The sequence below is a fragment of the Plecotus auritus genome (assembly GCF_963455305.1).
Source record: "Plecotus auritus genome assembly, chromosome: 7".
NCBI lineage: Eukaryota > Metazoa > Chordata > Mammalia > Chiroptera > Vespertilionidae > Plecotus > Plecotus auritus.
The window spans coordinates 54,448,853-54,468,207 of NC_137774.1; the positions used below are offsets into that span (position 1 = coordinate 54,448,853).

General features: G+C 41.6%; 1 protein-coding gene across 7 annotated transcripts in view; it reads right to left on the reverse strand.

Annotated features, from left to right (window-relative positions):
• Nucleotides 1–19,355, reverse strand: part of PRPSAP2 (phosphoribosyl pyrophosphate synthetase associated protein 2) — a 71,642-nt gene that overhangs the window by 12,379 nt on the left and 39,908 nt on the right. For all 7 annotated transcript variants that reach the window (XM_080677281.1, XM_080677280.1, XM_080677284.1 and 4 more), the window contains 2 exons: nucleotides 13,584–13,732; nucleotides 1,026–1,096 (listed from right to left, as the gene is read on the reverse strand). In XM_080677281.1, the coding sequence (XP_080533407.1) occupies nucleotides 1,026–1,096; nucleotides 13,584–13,732 (220 nt within the window). The remainder of the gene's footprint in view (nucleotides 1–1,025; nucleotides 1,097–13,583; nucleotides 13,733–19,355) is intronic.

The window sequence follows — 19,355 nt, forward strand, 5'->3', positions numbered from 1 at the left end:
ACTACACCTTGTTATTACATCTTGCTACTATAGATTTTGTAAATTAATAGACAGCTATTACCCTATAGGGTGACGTCAGAGATTTTCTAACAAAATTACAAGTGCTGGGAGAATATGGGGCCTACTATGAAGGCTTGGGAAACAGGGCGACCTCTTTGGAAACGAGGTGGCACCTCCTAGAAGGCTGGAAATGTGTGTACTTCCAAACTGCACATCTTCACTTGCAGGCACCTAGAAAGTCTTGTGTGCATGCACCAGAAAACAAGGTGAAAATGTGCAAAGCACTATTATTTGGAAATAGAAAAACTGTATATTCAATGCCCAGAAAACAGATAAGTAAGTTGTGTAATAATCATACCATGGAACACAATACAGTGAAAAAGAATCATGTACCACCCAAAGAACTCTCAAAGCAGTGAGAACAAAATGCCACGAAGTATAAACTTCATTATATAAATAGCAAAACCATGCAAAACAAAACAACATAGTGTTGTTTCATTTAATGCAGATAGGGACACGTGTACTCATGGCAGAATGTAAGGCTAAGTAAGAGCATGAATGACGGGTTCAGGGCAGTGACCAGCTCTGGTGGGAAGAGAGGAGAGAGGCCAGGGAAAGCCCTGGGTGCTGAAGGGAACTCGACAGTGTTCTTGCTCCAAGCTGAGCAGTGAGTACCCAGGTGTTAATTTTATTATTTAAACTATAATACAGGTATTAAATGTTCTGTGCACTGGTTTTATGCAGTGTGAGAGGATGTGTGTCTTAAACAGTTATAATCCATTTTGATCACAAAACAATTTTTCATGTTATGATACACAGCTATTTAGTTAACAAAGTAATTAGCAATTTCTTAATAAACTAATGGTAACAATTTTCTATTTTTGGACCAACATAAACATTTAGTGCAAGGCACCAACTCAAATCAGACTTACCTGGACATACCACTAATCCCACACAATTAAAAAATAAGTTAACAAAATAACAATGGTAAATAAAATAATTAATAATAAAAGAGGTTTACATACCACAATAATGGCGATCCTTCCTCCCACATCACCAACAACTGTGATTGGGGGCTTTTCTTTAGGAATCAGCACTGGTCAGAATAAAACATATGCACAAAAGTTTCTATATTAAAAAGCCAAAGCCTTTTAAAAGTCAATGTCTTGTGATAAAAAGACCCAGGAAACTAGAAATAGAGGGAACTTCCTCATGATAAAGAGTAAACATGAAAACCTCAGCTAACATCATATAGTTAGTCAAAGACTAAAAACTTTCCCCTAAGATCAGGAATAGGACAAGGATGCCCACTTTCCCCATTGCTAATCAACACTGGACTGGCTGTGCTAGCTAGGGCAATTCCACAAGAAAAGAAAAAAAATCACCCAGATGAAGAAGGAAGAAGTAAAGTTATCTCTATATCTATAAGCAGATGACATGACCCTACAAATCTATATAATAAAAGCCTAAGTGACTGTTACAAGCAGAATGACTAGAACGACCAGTTGCTATGAGGTGCACTAACCACCAGGGGGCAGATGCTCAACGCAGGAGCTGCCCCCTGATGGTCAGTGCGCTCCCACAGGGGAAGCGCCACTCAGCCAGAAGCCGGGCTCCCGGCTGGCAAGCACAGTGGTGGCAGCGAATGGTAAGGAGCGAGGGGTCCCGGACTGCGAGTGGGCGCAGGCCAGGCTGAGGGAAACCCCCCCGCCCTGCCAGTGCACGAATTTCATGCCTCTAGTACAGGGGTGGGCAAACTTTTTGACTCGAGGGCCACAATGGGTTCTTAAACTGGACCGGAGGGCCGGAACAAAAGCATGGATGGAGTGTTTGTGTGAACTAATATAAATTCAAAGTAAAGGAGCGGAGGGGAGAGCAAGAGAACCCTCCGCTCTTTCGGCTCCGCGGGCCGGATAGAACAGCCAAAATGGCCAGATCCGGCCCATGGGCCGTAGTTTGCACACGGCTGCTCTAGTAGAAAATAACAAAGATTCTACAAAAAAACTACTAAAGCTTATACACAAATTCCCTAAAGTTGTAAGATATAAGATTAATACCCAAAATTAAATTTTTTAAAAATTTAATAAATCTTTATTGTTCAGATTATTACAATTGTTCCTCTTTTATCCCCCCATACCTCCCCTCCACCCAGTTCCCACCCCACCCTCTGCCCTTACCTTCCCGCCACTGTCCTCATCCATAGGTGTACGATTTTTGTCCAGTCTCTTCCCGCACCTCCCACACCCCTTTCCCCTGAGAATTGTCAGTCCACTCCCTTTCTATGCCCCTGATTCTATTATATTCACCAGTTTATTCTGTTCATCAGATTTTTTATTCACTTGATTTTTAGATTCACTTGTTGATAGACATATATTTGTTGTTCATAATTTTTATCTTTACTTTTCTTCTTCTTCCTCTTCTTAAAGAATACCTTTCAGCATTTCATATAATACTGGTTTGGTGGTGATGAACTCCTTTAGCTTTTTCTTATCTGTGAAGCTCTTTATCTGACCTTCAATTCTGAATGAGAGCTTTGCTGGGTAGAGTAATCTTGGTTGTAGGTTCTTGCTATTCATCACTTTGAATATTTCTTGCCACTCCCTTCTGGCCTGCATAGTTTCTGTTGAGAAATCAGCTGACAGTCATATGGGTGCTCCCTTGTAGGTAATTAACTGTTTTTCTCTTGCTGCTTTTAATATTCTCTCTTTGTCTTTTGCTCTTGGCATTTTAATTATGATGTGTCTTGGTGTGGTCCTCTTTGGATTCCTTTTGTTTGGGGTTATCTGCGCTTCCTGGACTTGTAATTCTATTTCTCTCACCAAGTGGGAGAAGTTTTCGGTCATTATTTCTTCAAATAGGTTTTCAGTATCTTGCTCTCTCTCTTCTTCTGGCACCCCCATAATTCGGACGTTGGTACGCTTGAGGTTCCTTACACTACCTTCAAATTTTTGGATTCCTTTTTCTTTTTGCTTTTCCGGCTGTTTTTTGCTTCTTTGTATTTCAACTCTTTGACTTGATTCTTGCGGTCCTCTAGTCTGCTGTTAGGTCTCTGTATAATATTTTTTATTTCAGTCAGTGTACGTTTAATTTCTAGTTGGTCCTTTTTCACATCCTCGAGTGTCTCGCTAAATTTATCAGCCTTTTCTAGGAAATTCTTGAAAAACCTTATAACTGTGGTTTTGAACTCTATATCCAGTCATTTGTTTTAATCCATTTCTTTCATTTGTGATCTGTTTCTTTGTCTCCACATTTTCGCTGCTTCCCTGAGTTGTTAGAGTAGCTTTGTGTGGTAGGTGTCCTCTAGGGCACAGTGGCTCAGCCTCCCCAGTTACCTGAGGTGGACACTCTTGGTGCACCCCTTTGTGGACTGTGTGCTCAGCCTTGTTGTAGTTAAGTTTTGATTGTTGTTGGTATCACTGGGAGGAATTGACCTCCAGGCCAATTGGCTGTGAGGATCAGCTGTGTCTACGCTGGGAAAACTTCTGTGCTAGAGACACTCTTATGAGATAAGACTTGCAAAATTGCAAAAGCCTCTGTGCTCAGCTTGGATGGAGCGGAGTTTCAGGGCGGAGCAGACAGCCTTGGTTTCCCGTCAGCCCTGCCCTAAAAGGCCCCTGGGTCTCAGTGTCCCTCGGTAATCGCTGCAAGCACCTCTGAGAGAAAGCCACCCTCGAGTTTTGCCTGCTGTCAGACAGTCAGTTTCTCCCTGAATGAGTCAGGGTTCCCAGAAACTTGCCCAGTACTGGAGTTCAGTGCAGTCGGGAGCTTCTGTCTCCCTCCCGCTTTAGAAAGCCAGCCGCACACTCAGCCGCCCGTGCATTCAGCAGTCAGTCCTCTCTGCACACGCCTCCTGACCTCTGCCTTCCGCAGCTCCCGAGTCTCAGTGTGCTTTCTCTTTTTCTGACAGTCCAGATTCCCCCCAAATGAGTCTGGTTTCCCAGCGTCTCGCCTGGGACTGGAGTTCAATGCAGTCAGGAGCTTCCTTCTCCCTCTTGCTTTAGAAAGCCAGCTGCGCACTCAGCCGCCGGTGCACACAGCTGCCCGTCCTCTCCGCGTGCGAGTCTCCGTACCTCAGCCTTTTGCAGCTCCTCTGAGTCTCAATGTGCTTTCCTCTTTTCTTCTAGTTGTAGAATTTCCACTCAGCCAGCTTTCCTGTGGTTCTGGATGGTGTCCGTTTTGTCTTTTAGTTGTAGTTTTGATATTATTGTGCGAGGCAGCAGTTTAGGTGTTTACCTATGCCGCCATCTTGGTTTCTCTCCCCAAAATTCAATTGTTTATACATACTAGTAATGAACAATCTGAAGTGGAAATTAAAAAACCAACTCCATTTAAAAAGTAACAAAGAGAATAAAATACCAAGAAATGAATTTAACCAAGGAGGTTAAAGACTTGTACACTGAAAACTATAAAACCCAATGAAAAAAAATTAAAGAAAACAAATGGAAAGCAATCCCATGTTTATAGGTCAGAACAATTAGTATTAAGATGGCAATGCTTCCCAAAGGGATCTGGAGAGTGAATGCAACCCTATCGAACCCCAACTGCTACTTTTGCAGAAATAAACTGAAAATAAAATTCATCTGGAAATATAAAGACCCCAAATAGCCAAAATCTTTTAAAAAATGGAAGAATAAAGGTAGAAGACTCACACTTCCCTATTTTTAAACCTATTACAAAACTTCATTATTTTATTTTTCAATTACAGTTGATATTAAGCTTTATTAATCAAAACCATGTGGGTGCCGAAACCGGTTTGGCTCAGTGGATAGAGCGTCGGCCTGCGGACTGAGGGGTCCCGGGTTCGATTCCGGTCAAGGGCATGTACCTTGGTTGCAGGCATATCCCCAGTGGGAGGTGTGCAGGAGGCAGCTGATGGATGTTTCTCTCTCATCGATGTTTCTAGCTCTCTATCCCTCTCCCTTCCTCTCTGTAAAATATCAATAAAATATATTTAAAAAAACAAAACAAAAAAAAAACCATGTGGGTAATGGCATAAAGATAAACATATAGATCAATGCAACAGAACTGAGTCTAGAAATAAACCCAAACACCTATGGCCAATGGTTTTCACCCCAGTTTTATGAGATATAATTGACATCTAACACTGTGTGAATTTAAGGTGTACGACCTCATGTTTTGATACACATATATATTATAAAATGATTCCCACAAGAAGATTAGTCAACACATCCATCACTTCATGATTTCAATTTTTGTGTGTGTGTTGTGAACACTTTAAATCTACTCTCTTAGCAACTTTTAAGTATATAATACAATACTGTTAACAACTATAGTGACCATGATGTACATTAGATCCCCAGAACTTATACATTTTCTAACTGGAATTTTGTACCCTCTGATCAACATTTCCCCATTTTCTCCATTCCCCAGCCCTGGCCACTACCATTCTACTTTGTTTCTATGAGTTTGTTGTTGTTGTTGTTGTTTTGTGTGTTTTTTTAAATATATTTTATTGATTTTTTTTACAGAGAGGAAGGGAGAGGGATAGAGAGTTAGAAACATCGATGAGAGAGAAACATCGATCAGCTGCCTCCTGCACACCCCCTACTGGGGATGTACCCGCAACCAAGGTACATGCCCTTGATCGGAATCGAACCTGGGACCCTTCAGTCCACAGGCCGACGCTCTATCCACTGAGCCAAACCGGGTAGGGCTGTTGTGTGTTTTTTTAAGATTCCACATATAAGTGAGATCATACATTATTTGTCTTTCTCTGACTTAGGATAATACACTCAAGGTCCTTTCATGTGGTCACAAATGGCAGGATTTCCTTCTTTTTTATGGCTGAATAATATACACATTTTCTTTACCCATTCATCCATTATTAGACACTTAGAAATGATTTTTCACAAGGGAGTCAGGACCATTCAGTGGGGAAAGAAAAGTCTTTTCAACAAATGCTTGAAAAATTGAATTCCACATGCAAAAGAATGAAGCTGGATCCCTATCTCATACCATATACAAAAATCAACTCAAAGACCTAAAAATAAGAGCTAAAACTAAAAAACTCTAAGTAGAAAACCTGGGAGTAAATAATCATGACCTTGAATTTGGCAATGGATTCTTAGATATGACACCAAAAGATAAGCAACAAATATAAAAATAAGTAAACTGAACTTCATCAAAATTAAAGCCTTTTGTGCACCAAAGGACACTATCAAGAAAGTAAAGACAGCCCTAACCGGTTTGGCTCAGTGGATAGAGCATCGGCCCATGGACTGAAGGGTCCCAGGTTCGATTCCGGTCAAGGGCATGTACCTTGGTTGTGGGCACATACCCAGTAGGGAGTGTGCAGGAGGCAGCTGATCGATGTTTCTCTCTCATCGATGTTTCTAACTCTCTATCCCTCTCCCTTCCTCTCTGTAAGAAATCAGTAAAATATATTTTTTAAAAAAGAAAAGTAAAGACAACCTACAGAATGAGAGGAAAAAAAATCACATATCATGTCTGATAAGAGTCTATTGTCCAGAATATATTAAGAACTCTTCCTATATAATAAAGAGCTAATATGCTAATTAGACGGAACAGCAGAACGACCTTCGGGACAAAGCCGGGGCTGCTAGGGCCGAGCCCCTTGCACGAATTTTGTGCATTGAGTCTCTAGCACAACAATAAAAAGGCAAACAACTCAATTTAAAAATGGGCAAAGGATTTGAATAAACATTTATCCAAAAAAGATAAACAAAAGGACAACAAACACATGGAAAGATGCTCAACACCACTAGCCATTAGGGAAACGCAAATCAAAACTACAACGAAGTACCATGTCAAGCCCACTTGCACTCTGCGTAATTGGGAGTAACCTTCAGGAAGAGCTGTTTATAATAAAGCTCTATGGTTCCAATTTCCCCTTCCTTTAACTTCCTTTTCCCTTCTATAAATGCCCTCCATGTCAATACGCAGGGCAGAGTACACCTGGCTTCCCATATCTGCATGCGCTAGGTTGCAAGCCTTTCTTTTTCCTGAATAAATCCTTTTTGATGAATTGATATTATTTTTCAGTTAACAATGACTATAATAACAAAATCAGAAAATAAGTGTTAATAAGGATATGGAGAAATTGGAACATTTGCACATTGCTGGTAGGAATGTAAAACGGTATAGCTGCTATGAAAAACAGTTTGGTGGTTCTTCAAAAGTTAAACATAAAATTATCATAGGAACCAGCAATTCTAATCCTAGGTATAGACCCTGGAGAAATGAAATATGTCTACAAGACACCTGTACATGAATGCACATAGCAGCATTATAGCCAAAGTTAGAAATAGTCCAATATCCATCAATGAATGAATGTATAAGCAAATTGTGGCATATCCATACAATGGAACATTACTCAGCCTTCAAAAGGCATATGCATCTTAGTTTGTTTGGTTTTTTTATATATTTTATTGATTTTTTACAGAGAGGAAGGGAGAGGGATAGAGAGTTAGAAACATCGTTGAGAGAGAAACATCGATCAGCTGCCTCCTGCACACCTCCTACTGGGGATGTGCCTGCAACCAAGATACATGCCCTTGACCAGAATCGAACCTGGGACCTTTCAGTCCGTAGGCCGACGCTCTATCCTCTGAGCCAAACCGGTCAGGGTGGTATATGCATGAACTTCGAAGACATGCTAAGTGAAAGAAACCGAATACACAATGTATAATTCCACTTATATGAAATGTCCAGAATAGGCAAATTCATAGGGACAGAAAGCAGAATGAAATCCCTGGGGCACATGGGGTGTGATTCCTTAATGGGTAGGGGTGTTCTTCTGTAGTGATGAAAAGTTTGAAACTAGAAAGAAATGGCAACACTCTGAATGTACTAAATGCCAGTGAACTGTGTATTTCTTAATGTTTAATTCTGTTAAGTGACTTTTACTCTAATTTTTACAAAAAGGCCAATGTCACTAAAGAAAAAAGTAGAAGGGACTGCTTTAGATCAGTGCTTCCCAGTCTCAGCACCACTGACACTCTGGGACAGGTAACTGGCTGTGGAGCTGTCCTGTGTGCTGGAGGATGTTTCAGCAGCATCCCTGGCCTCTACTCACTGGATGCAAATTGTGACCCTCCTCAATTGTGACAATGAAAAAATGTCTCCAGACATTTCCAACTGTTTTCTAGGGACAAAATCCATACCACCCCCTCTCCCCAGTTAAGAACCACTGCTCTAGATTAAAAGAGATTAAAGACAAGTGACAATGAAATGCAATATGTGAACCTAGGTTGGTATGGGGAGAGAAGGAACAGAAATGTAAAGCTAAACAAAGGAAGATAAATTCCAAAACTGAAATAATTTTTTTACATTTTCAACACTCCTTTTCCCAGGCACTTGACCCCAATACTGGTGAAAAAGTATAATGGTATATAACACTTTAGGAATTGATTCATCAATCTCACTTTTAGAAACTTATAATGAAACTAGAGGCCCAGTGCATGGATTTGTGCACTGCTGGAGTCCTTCAGCGTGGCCTTCACTCCGACATCCCCTGAGGGATGTAGTAGTGAGCGAAGCGGCAGGGAGCCGGTCACTTTGGCTTTTAGATAGATAGATAGATAAGCCAAAGTATGAAAAAAGGTTATTTATGCTACCTAAGTTAACTGCAACATTATATTGGCAAAGACCAGGAGAAAACATACATACCCAGTTATACTCCACTTCAGCTGTCTAAGCCACACCCTATGAATCAGGAGGTCAAAGTCAGATTCCTGGTCAGGGCACATGCCGGGGTTGTGAGCTCAATCCCTAGTAGGGGGCATGCAGGAGGCAGTGATTCTCTCTCATTGATGTTTCTATCTCTCTTTCCTTCTCCCTTCCTCTGAAATCAATAAAAATATTTTTAATTGGATTGTTTATCTTCCTTTTGTTAAGTTGTATAATTTCCCTATAAATTTCAGAGATTAAACCCTTATCAGATATAACATTGGCAAGTATGTTCTCCTATGCAGTGGGCTTTCTTGTTGTTTTGTTGATGGTTTCTTTTGCTGTGCAGAAGCTTTTTATTTTGATGTATTCCCATTTGTTTATTTTCTCCTTAGTTTCCACTGTCCTAGGAGATGTATCAGTAAAAATATTGCTACGACATGTCTGATATTTTGCTGCCTATGGATTCTTCTAAGATTTTTATGGTTTCCCATCTTACGTTTAAGTCCTTTATCCATTTTGAGTTTATTTTTGTGAATGGTGTTAAGTTGATTGTCTAGTTTCATTTTCTTGCATGTCACTAATCATCCAAGAGATGCAAATCAAAACGACAATGAGGTACCATCTCACAACTGCCAGAATGGCTATTATCAACAAACGACAAGTGCTGGCGAGGATGTGGAGAAAAAGGAACCCTTGTGCACTGCTCGTGGAAATGCAGACTGGCGCAGCCACTGTGGAAAACAGTATGGAGTTTCCTCAAAAAGTTAAAAATGGATCTCTCATTCAACCCAGTAATCGCACTTCTAGGAATATATCACAAGAAACCAGAAACACCTATCAGAAAGGACATATGCACCCCTATGTTCATAGTACAATTTGCAATAGCTAAGATTTGGAACAGCCTAAGTCCCATCAGCAGACGGGACTAAAAAACCGTGGTACATCTACACAATGGAATACTACGCTGCTATAAAAAAGAAGAAACTTTTACCATTTGCAACAGCATGGATGGCTTTCACATTGGAGAGCATTATGCTAAGCGAAATAGCCAGTTGGAGAAAGATAAATATCACATGACCTCGCTCATTTGTGAAATATAATGATCTACATAACTGATGAACTAAAATAGATCCAGAGACATAGAAGCATTGAACAGACCATCCAACCTCAGGGAGAAGGGCTGTGGGGTGGGGGAGGGAAGTGGGGGAGTTACAGGGAGTAAGTGGGAGTTGAGGAAATCAACCAAAGGACTTGTATGCATGCATATAAGCATAACCCACTGACACAGTCAATAGGGGGGGTGAGGGCATGTGCAGGGTGGGGGTGGGGGAACGAGCAGGGAGAGGTTAATGGGGGAAAAAGGAATCATATGTAATACTTTAAACAATAAAGAATTTAAATATAATTTAAAAAACTGTTCTAATTTAGTGAGTTAAGCACTGGTTAGACTTTTTAATCTGTAAGAATCAAAGGATACAAAATTGTTTAATGCTAAATATAAAAATCGATATAATTAAAGTCTCAAAATATATGCCATAGGACTAATGCCTTCTTTTCCCTTAATATTTCTATTTACTATTAACTTAAACAAGCATTATACATAGGGTATTAAACCATCAAATGTGCAAAAAAACTCAACATTTAAGATCTGTGAATTACTTCAAAAAATTCAATTAAAAAAAATCTGTGAAATTAAAACGCTGGTATATTCCTCCCAAGTCCTCTAAGTGATCACTACTTGAGTCAAAACGTAAACAACACAGAAACATTATAATTAAAATCATCAATGAAACATAAAGGGCAAAGTAAGCAGATAAAGGAATGCTAGACAGAACTCAGTGATCACCCAGTCCTGTCCCTTCATGTTCAGCTGGGAAATGGCAGCTCCGTGTCTGTAGACCAGAAATAACTAGCTAAGGCCACACTTCCCGAAAGACTGCAGACATGTTACTGAACACAGCCTGCAAAACCCCCAAAGAGCAACGTGCCTCCTTGGTGCTCAGGGAAATGGCTCATCCCACCAATGGGCCAATGGGCCCTTGCACCAGCCCCTCACTAAGCAGGCAAGGGCTCTGAAAGGGAGGGCCGGCCATGGGCTGAGCACCCAGCAACCTTGGAGCACATGTGAACACACAAATGAGCAGAAAGCTTGATTAACAAATCCTGAGCTCCAGCTCCACCCCCAGCTCTCCCTCCTCTTTAGACCCCATCACAAGGGGAAGAGCCAACAATGGAATGGGATAAGCACAGGCTTTCGAGTGGGACAAGCCCACTGCCAACCCCCAGCCCAGAACAGTGATGTACACTAAATCACAAATGTAAGCCACATTACAAAAGCACAAAGAAGCGGGTGAAATTAATTTTCGCCATATATTTTACTTAATCCAATGTATCAAAAGTATCATTTTAACTTGCAATCAATAAAAAATTGATGAATGGGATCTTTCATGTTATGGCTTTCACATCAAGAGTGGGTGTCCTTCACACTTCCAGCACACCCCATCTCCTACTCACCCCATTCCAGTGGTCAGGAGCCTCCCTCGTGACACAGCCCAGCACCACCTGCGAGATCAAAGCCCTCCCACCATGAACTTGCCTTAGCTTCATGGTCTCCTAAATCTGGCCTGCCTATTTCTTGCCTCTCTTTCGGGCAATTTACCCCAATGTGGATGCAGGCCTGGACTTAAGAAGACACCCACCCCTCACCTCCTGCCTCCAGCGGAAGAGCCTGCACAGCTGTTTGTAATATAAGTATATTAAATGGCATCCAAAATCCTCACGGGTCTGCTCCAGCGGAGTACTGCTACTGTACCCCTCTCTTCCCTCTAAGGAACTTTGGTAATAAGAGTGCTATACTTCCTGGCCACACCTTGACCAGACACAAACCTAGCCCTTGTCTCCAGAGCCTGCCCTCTGGCCCCCCAGGCTGTCCTGGTACCCCGATTTAACCCATGCTTCAACACCTTCCAGCTCCACCTCAGCTAAGGCCCAGCTGCAATCGCAACTCCTTCACGGCTATTCCAGTCCACTCTGTCCTCCTCTAAGTTTTCTCTACAGATAAGTGAGCAAACTCCTAGACAAAGCAAGAACCTGAAAGGGTCCAAAATACTCCACAGTGGCATAGAAAGTGTTTTGAGCTGAAGGAATCTGAATTTCTAAAATCCCTTATTTGCCTAAAAGCAGACCCTCGAAAAGAACTCATTGGTCATACACCCTTTCCAGGAACAACCAGGCACAGACTGACTCTCCACTCCTGCCCCAGCAGCCAGCACCACACCCAGACAGACCCTGTCTCGCACCAACCACATCTCCACCCATCTCCTAACCTCTCAGTGATCTTTCCAAAAGGTCATTTTTTCCTGTTGTGTCTTCCTCATCTTCTTCCCCTATTAAAATGGTATATGTCACTGATAAGACCCAAATTCTAACCTCCTCCTAAAATCTGTCTTTTCTCTAAAAGTTAATTTCACTTCAATAAACATTTATTGACTGCTAACTATATGCCAGGCATTGTGTTATTTGTGAGGAATTCAACATTAAATTCAAAATGACCTTTACCTTCTTAAGGCTTTCAGTCTAGTGGGGACATGCAAACACTTGTTTTAAAAAAGATGAGGGAAGTGAAACAGAGAGAGGTTAAGGAACTCCCAAAGACACCTCGCTCACTAGGGCCGGGATTTGAACCCAGGCTCTTCAGGGCCCACATTCCTAGCCACAGCAGCTCCACTCCGGTGAGCCCCATTAGCGACAGTAACCCAGATGCCGAATCGCCACATGTCCTGAGTATGTTCACAAGTTTGAGAATTCTTCATGATTTTAAGCAATAATATTCTCACTGACTTGTCACCAGTGTGATAGGAAATAAATCAGTTATTTTATTAAAATAAACATGATTAACCTTATAAAAAAAACTGTTTGAGAAAATATTTCAGTTCATAAAGGCTGTAATAGTAACAAGACTACATCCTTGACCAAAGTGTGGTCCAGCGCCTATTAGCCCTTTCTGGACCTGGACTAACCCTGGGGCTTTGTCCTCAGGCAGCACAGCTGAGTTTCAGCAAGAATTCCAGAACTCATGGGCCCCCCCAGGCCTTCTTTCAGCAAGAATTCTGTTAGATCAGGTTAGCAAGAATTCCCCTACCCTTGATGCTGCCCTCCTCTCAGTAATTTCCCATCCACTGACCCCCTACCCCAACCTGCTTCTTGGCTATCAACCCCCATTGTCCTTGCTGTAGCCAGAGTTAAGCCCAGTTCTACATTAAGATGCCTTCCCCCACAATACAACATTTCCTAAATAAAATCTGTTTTTACTACCTTAAAAACAAAATCTGTCTTTTCTCTTACTAAGACAGATTCAGGCCCCTAAGTACTGAATGTAAAGAGGGTAGAAGAAAAGTTTTCCCTCTTCAACAGACTGAAAGGCAGAATTTTTTTTTAATGTTATTAAAGCATAAGACAAGTTTCTTAAAAATAAAAAACAATTCACACATCAATCTTACCACCATCATAATGATTTCCATCCTTCATAATTCTTCCTGGTCCTTGCACAAAGATGGATATACACTCTTGTATTCTGCCTTATTCACATACATCCCATAGATTATCTCTTATTTCCACATGGTCTTATTTCAAGGAGCTGCATAATCAGCCCAGACTGGTGTGCTCAGTGGTTAAAGTGTCAGCCCGCACACTGAAGGGTTGTTGGCTTGATCCCTGGCCCTGGTCTGGTCACGTGCAGAAGGCAACCAATTGATGTGTCTCTCTCACATTGATGTTTCTCTCTGTCTCTCTCCCTACTTCCCTCCCTCCTTCCACTCTCTAAAAATCAATGGAAAAAATATTCCCGGGTGAGGATGAATAACAACAACAAAACAAAAAGTAAGTCAGCCTTAAAACCAAAGAAGAGAGCAAAAAAGGGGCAGCACACTTACTGGGGATCTCCAGGCTGGGGTGGATGGCAGCCACACTCCTGACCATGGGTGGGGAATGCCGTCCATCCACCAAGTCGGACTCAGCGTCCTGAGCTTCTCCGTGAATCACCGCAATGCCCAGTCGAAGGCGCTCAGCAAAAGACTGTGCCCTGAGGGAGAGCATGAGACAATTAAAAAACCACGCAGCACCTGTCTTCTGTTAACATCAATGGAAGAAACATTAAAAGAACATAAATAAAATGTAGTTTCCCAAAGAACTAATGAAAAACAAGAGAATAAAATAATCTCAGGGACTTAGACTCCAGGACAAACGAGTCCTTCTGGCAATGGGCACCAATTAGTGCAGAGCGGGGCCCTGGTCTGCATTCAGCCCATTGAGTGAGCCTGCGTAAGGTTCGTAACTTCCTCTAAGCCCAGTTCCTCCCTTGTAACTGCTAATTCTCTATAGTGAGAACAAACCACATGAAACAAAGTGCATTAAAAACTCAAAGTATTGCCCAGCCGGCATGACTCAGCATCAACCTATGAGCCAGGAGGTCATGGTTTGATTCCTGGTCAGGGTACATGCCTGGGTTGTGGGCTCAATCCCCAGTCAGGAGCATGCAGGAGGCAGCTGATCAATGATTCTCTCTCATCATTGATGTTTCTCTCTCTCTCTCTCTCTCTCCTTTCCTCTCTGAAATCAATAAAAATATATATTTTTTTAAACCTCAAAGTATTAAGCATCAATTTTAACAGTTTTATTAAGGTGTAATTGATATACAATTAACTGTACATATTTAAACTATATAATTTCATAAACTCTGATGCATGTAGATATAAACATTAACATAACCAAGACAATTAAAGTATTTATCATGACAAATGTTTCCTTATCCCCTTCTTTAATTTCTCTTTCAAGCACCAGGCAACCAGTGCTGGAAGCCAATTCCAGCATGTCAGCAGGCTGAACCATCTGGAAATGGATGAGGGCATTTCCCCAAACCTGAAAAGGATGCATAAATGATTGCTTGCTGCCAGACAGGTAAGGGCATTTCAATCTACATGTTATTGCCTCCTCCTGGCCAAATACCTGAACAGCTGAAGGCAATATCTCCCAAACCTGACAATGGATTCTGTATACTAAACACTGGCCTTTGATATGTATATCTACCTTGCTTTAGGACAATTTGTGTTAATAAAAAGCAAGGGGTCCTGAGACAAGGAATAACTTGTTTTCTTTAGCCAAGCTCCTCTGGCCCTCCAAATGCCTTCCAAAATTATGTTTCGTCTCTGGACTCTTTGATTAATTTACAGACAACCCTTCTCCAGACTCCTGAACCCCTTCTAGATGCTGGATTAAGACCTCCGGCATTAAACCAGTGATCTGCTTTCTGTCACCACAGATTTCATATGTGAAATCAGAGCATGTAGTCCTCTTGTGTCTCACTTCACCCACTCAGCATAATGCTTTGGAGATCCATTCATGCTACAGTGTATGTCAGCAAGCCATCCCTTTACATTGCTGAGTAACAGTTCATTGTATAGGTCTCACAGTTTGTCGTTTACTTGTTGATGGATTTTGAGTTGCTTCCAGTTTTGAGCTATTACAAAACTGCTGTGAACATTCATGTATAAATCTTTGTATGGACTCATGCTTTCTTTTCTCTTGGGTAAATACCTAAGAGTAGAATGGCTGGATCATATGGTAGGCATATATTTAACTCTTTAAAAAACAGCCCTGGCCAGTGGTCATAATGTCAGCCCATGCACTGAAGGGTCTCGGGTCAAGGGCATGTACCTTACCCACAGCAGGCAACCAGTCAAATTGTCTCTCTCACAATGATGTCTGTCTCTGTCTCTCTGTCTCTGTCTCTGTCTCTCTCTCTCTCTCCCCCTCCCTCCCTTCTACTCTCTCTGAAAAGCAATGGCAAAATTCCCTTGGGTGAGGATTAACAAAAACAAAAGAGAACCAAAGTGGTTATACCATCTTTCATTCCCATGAGAGTTCCCATTCCTCCCCATTCTCACCAGCACTTGGTGTGGTCAGTCATTGTAAAATTATCCATTCTAATGGTCTGTAGTGGTACTCCATTGTGGTTTCAATTTGGATTTCCCTCAAAACAAATGGTGTTGACCATTTTTTCATGTGCTTATTTGCCATCCCATGTATATTCTTTGGTCAAGGGTCTGTTTATCTTTTGCCAGTTTCTTAATATGTCCTGAATATAAGACCTTTATCAGATATATGCTTAACAAATATTTTCTTCCAATCTGGGCCTTCTCCTGTCATTCTCCAAATGTCTTCTGTAGAGCAACTCTTAGTTTTGACAACACCGAATTTAACAATTTTTTCTTATGAATTGTGCTATTGGTGTCATATTTATGAAATCTTTACCTACACCAAAATCACAAAGATTTTCTTCTATGTTTTCCTCTAGAACTTTTACAGTTTTAGATTTTACATTTAGGTTAATGATTCACTTTTAGTTAATTTCTGTAAGTTATATGAGATATCATTCAAGATTCATTTTATTTTACACATGAACATCCAATCATCCCAACACCATTTGTTCAAGACTCTTCTTTCTCCACTGAGTTGCCTTTGCACATCTGTTGAAAATCAGTATTATAGATATACTAGAGGCCCGGTGCATGAAAATTCATGCACTGGAGGGGGGGGGTCCCTCAGCCCGGCCTGCCCCCTCAGAGTCCGGGAGCCCTCAGGGGCGGGAGGGGACCCAGTGATCAGGGGAAGGCTCTGCTGCTGCCACTGCCAGCAGCGCAAGCCTCAGCCGGCCCTGGGTGGCTGGGCAGCCACCATCCAAGGCTTGCCTATGCCTCAGGACTGCCCTGGGCGTCAGCTGGGCAGCCGCCATCCAAGGCTTGCCTGTGCCTCGGGCTGGTCCTGGGCGGCTGGGCAGCCGCCATCCGAGGCTTGCCTGCGCCTCCGGCTGGCCCTGGGAGGCTGGGAGGCTGAGGGGACTGGGGGACTCCGGAGGCAGGTGTGCGGAGCAGCCGGGCCCACCTGGGGGCGGGCCTGGCCTTGCCCATGCCTGCTGCCCTGGCGGGGCTGAGGGGACTGAGTGCCACCATCTTGTGGCTATGGGCACTGCCATCTTTGAGGGCGGAGCAGTCAATTAGCATATTCCCTCCTTATTGGCTGTGGGTGCCGCCATCTTTGAGGGCAGGACAGTCAATTAACATATTCCCTCCTTATTGACTGTGGGCACCGCCACCTTTGAGGGCAGGACAGTCAATTAGCATATTCCTCCTTATTGGCTGTGGGCGCTGCCATTTTTGAGGGCGGGACAGTCAATTAGCATGTTCCCTCCTTATTGGCTGTGGGCGCCGCCATCTTTGTGACAGTGTGAGGGTCAATTAGCATATTCCCTCTTTATTAGATAGGATATAGGTCTATTTTGGACTCTTGATTTTGTTCCACCGTTCTATTTTTCTGTTTTTATCCCAATAGCACATACTCATGATTGCTTTGGCTTTATAACATGTCTTAAATTCAGATAGTGTTAGATCTTCAACTTTGTTCTTTTTCAGATGTTTTGCCTATTTTAGGTTCTTTACATTTCCATATGAATTTTAGAATCAGCCTGTCAATTGCTACAAAAAAGCCTGCTGAAATTTTGATTGGGGGGGAAGGGGTCTCAATTCTATGTGCTCAATTTGAGGAGAAATGATATCTTAAGAATATTGAGTCTTTTGACCCATGAACACAGCATCTTCCTCCACTCATTTAGGTCTTTAATTTTTCTCAGTAATGTTTTGCATTTTTCAGTGTACAAGTCTTGAACATCTTAGATTTACCTGTTTCACTTAATTTGATGCAATTTCCAACCGTTCGTTGCTGGTATATAGAAATTCAATTGATTTTTGTTTATTGACCTTATAATTTGCAAACTTGCTAAACTGATTTATTAGTCCTAATTGCACTTTTGTAGATTTCATCATATTTTTCTACATAAATAATCATGCTACCTGCAAATTAGGACTGTTTTACTTCTTTCTTTCCATACTGGATCTCACTCTCTTTTTTTAAGTTGCAGCACTATCCAGAATCTCCAGCACAGTGCCAAATAGAAGTAGGGAGAAGACATCGCATCTCGTTCCTGATCTCAGGGGAAAGCTTTCAGTCTCTCACCATTAAGTGTGATGTTAGCTGTAGGTTTGTTCGTTTGTTTTTTAATATATTTTTATTGATTTCAGAGAGAAGGGAGAGGGAGAGACAGAAACATCAGTGATGAGAGAGAATCATTGACCAGCTGCCTCCTGCACACTCCCTACTGGGAATTGAGCCTGCAACCCAGGCACGTGCCCTTGACTGGAATCAAACCCAGGACCCTTCAGTCTGCAGGCTGATGCTCTATTCACTGAGCCAAACTGGCTAGGGTTCCACTGATTTTTAGAGAGGGAGAAGAAAAAAGAGAGAAACATCGATACAAGAGAGACACATCAACTGGTTGTGTCTCTGCATGTGGCCCCTGTCGGGGCCAGGGATAAAACCTACAACCCACATACATGCCTTTTCCCGGAAATTGAACCCACCACCCTTTGGTTCAAGGGTGGGTGCTCTAACCACTGAGAATACCCGCCAGGGTTTTTCATAGATGGCCTTTATCAGATGAGGAAGTCCCTTTCTATTCTTAGTTTGCATAAAGATTTTACCAGAAATAGAAATTGAATTTTGTCAAATGCTCTTTGAGTCTACTGAGATAATCATGTAGTTATATAAGATATAGTATTTGCACACCTTTAAATTCATCCTTTTAAAAAAATCAAGTAATTTTTAAAGAAATTCTCAGAGAGAAAAAGCAGTCAGACAAATACAAGGCAGAATCTTCCCTAGCTCTTGCCCATCCTAATCTCATGGAGACTGGCTGGCACCACAGGGACTAGTTCCTCCTTCCTGTTCAAGATTAGCTTTGCATCACAATTATTGTCAAAAGAATTAACCTTAGTTATCCTCTAAGGAAGTCTTTTCCATACAGGTCTGCCAATTCCTAGAATAATGCTGTTTAGGTATTACTGACCTCTACTTAAAGCTATACTGTTAACTCTTGAACAACAGGTTTAAACTGTGGATCCATTTATACGTGGGTTTTTTTTTCAATAAACACTCTATTTTCTCTTCCTTATGCTATTCTTAATAGCATTATTTTCTCTATCTCATTTTATTTCAATACAGTATATAATACATATAACATATAAAATATGTTAATCAACTGTTTATATTATCAGTAAGCCTTCTGGTCAATAGCAGGCTACTAGTAGTTAAGTTTTTGGGGAATCTGAAGTTATACGCAGATTTTCAACTGTGCAGAAGGTCAGTGTCCCTAACCCCCATACTGCTCAAGGACCAATTGTACTGTCATGATAAATAAAATCATTCTGTGCACACAGATGTTAGTTCTTGGATACTTTACATAACTTAGTCATGTAACTTGAATCCCACCTGATTCCAAAAGAATCAGGATGATCCCTTTGGGTCACATTGTCTTATACACTAACAGTCACAGAGAAATTCCAAAGCAACTCAACTTTGCTACTGGTGGTACAATGACGCAGGTTAGTTTTCATCATGGGTTAGACCAGTGGTCGGCAAACTCATTAGTCAACAGAGCCAAATATCAACAGTACAACGACTGAAATTTCTTTTGAGAGCCAAATTTTTTAAACTTAAACTTCTTCTAACGCCACTTCTTCAAAATAGACTCGCCCAGGCCGTGGTATTTTGTGGAAGAGCCATACTCAAGGGGCCAAAGAGCTGCATGTGGCTCG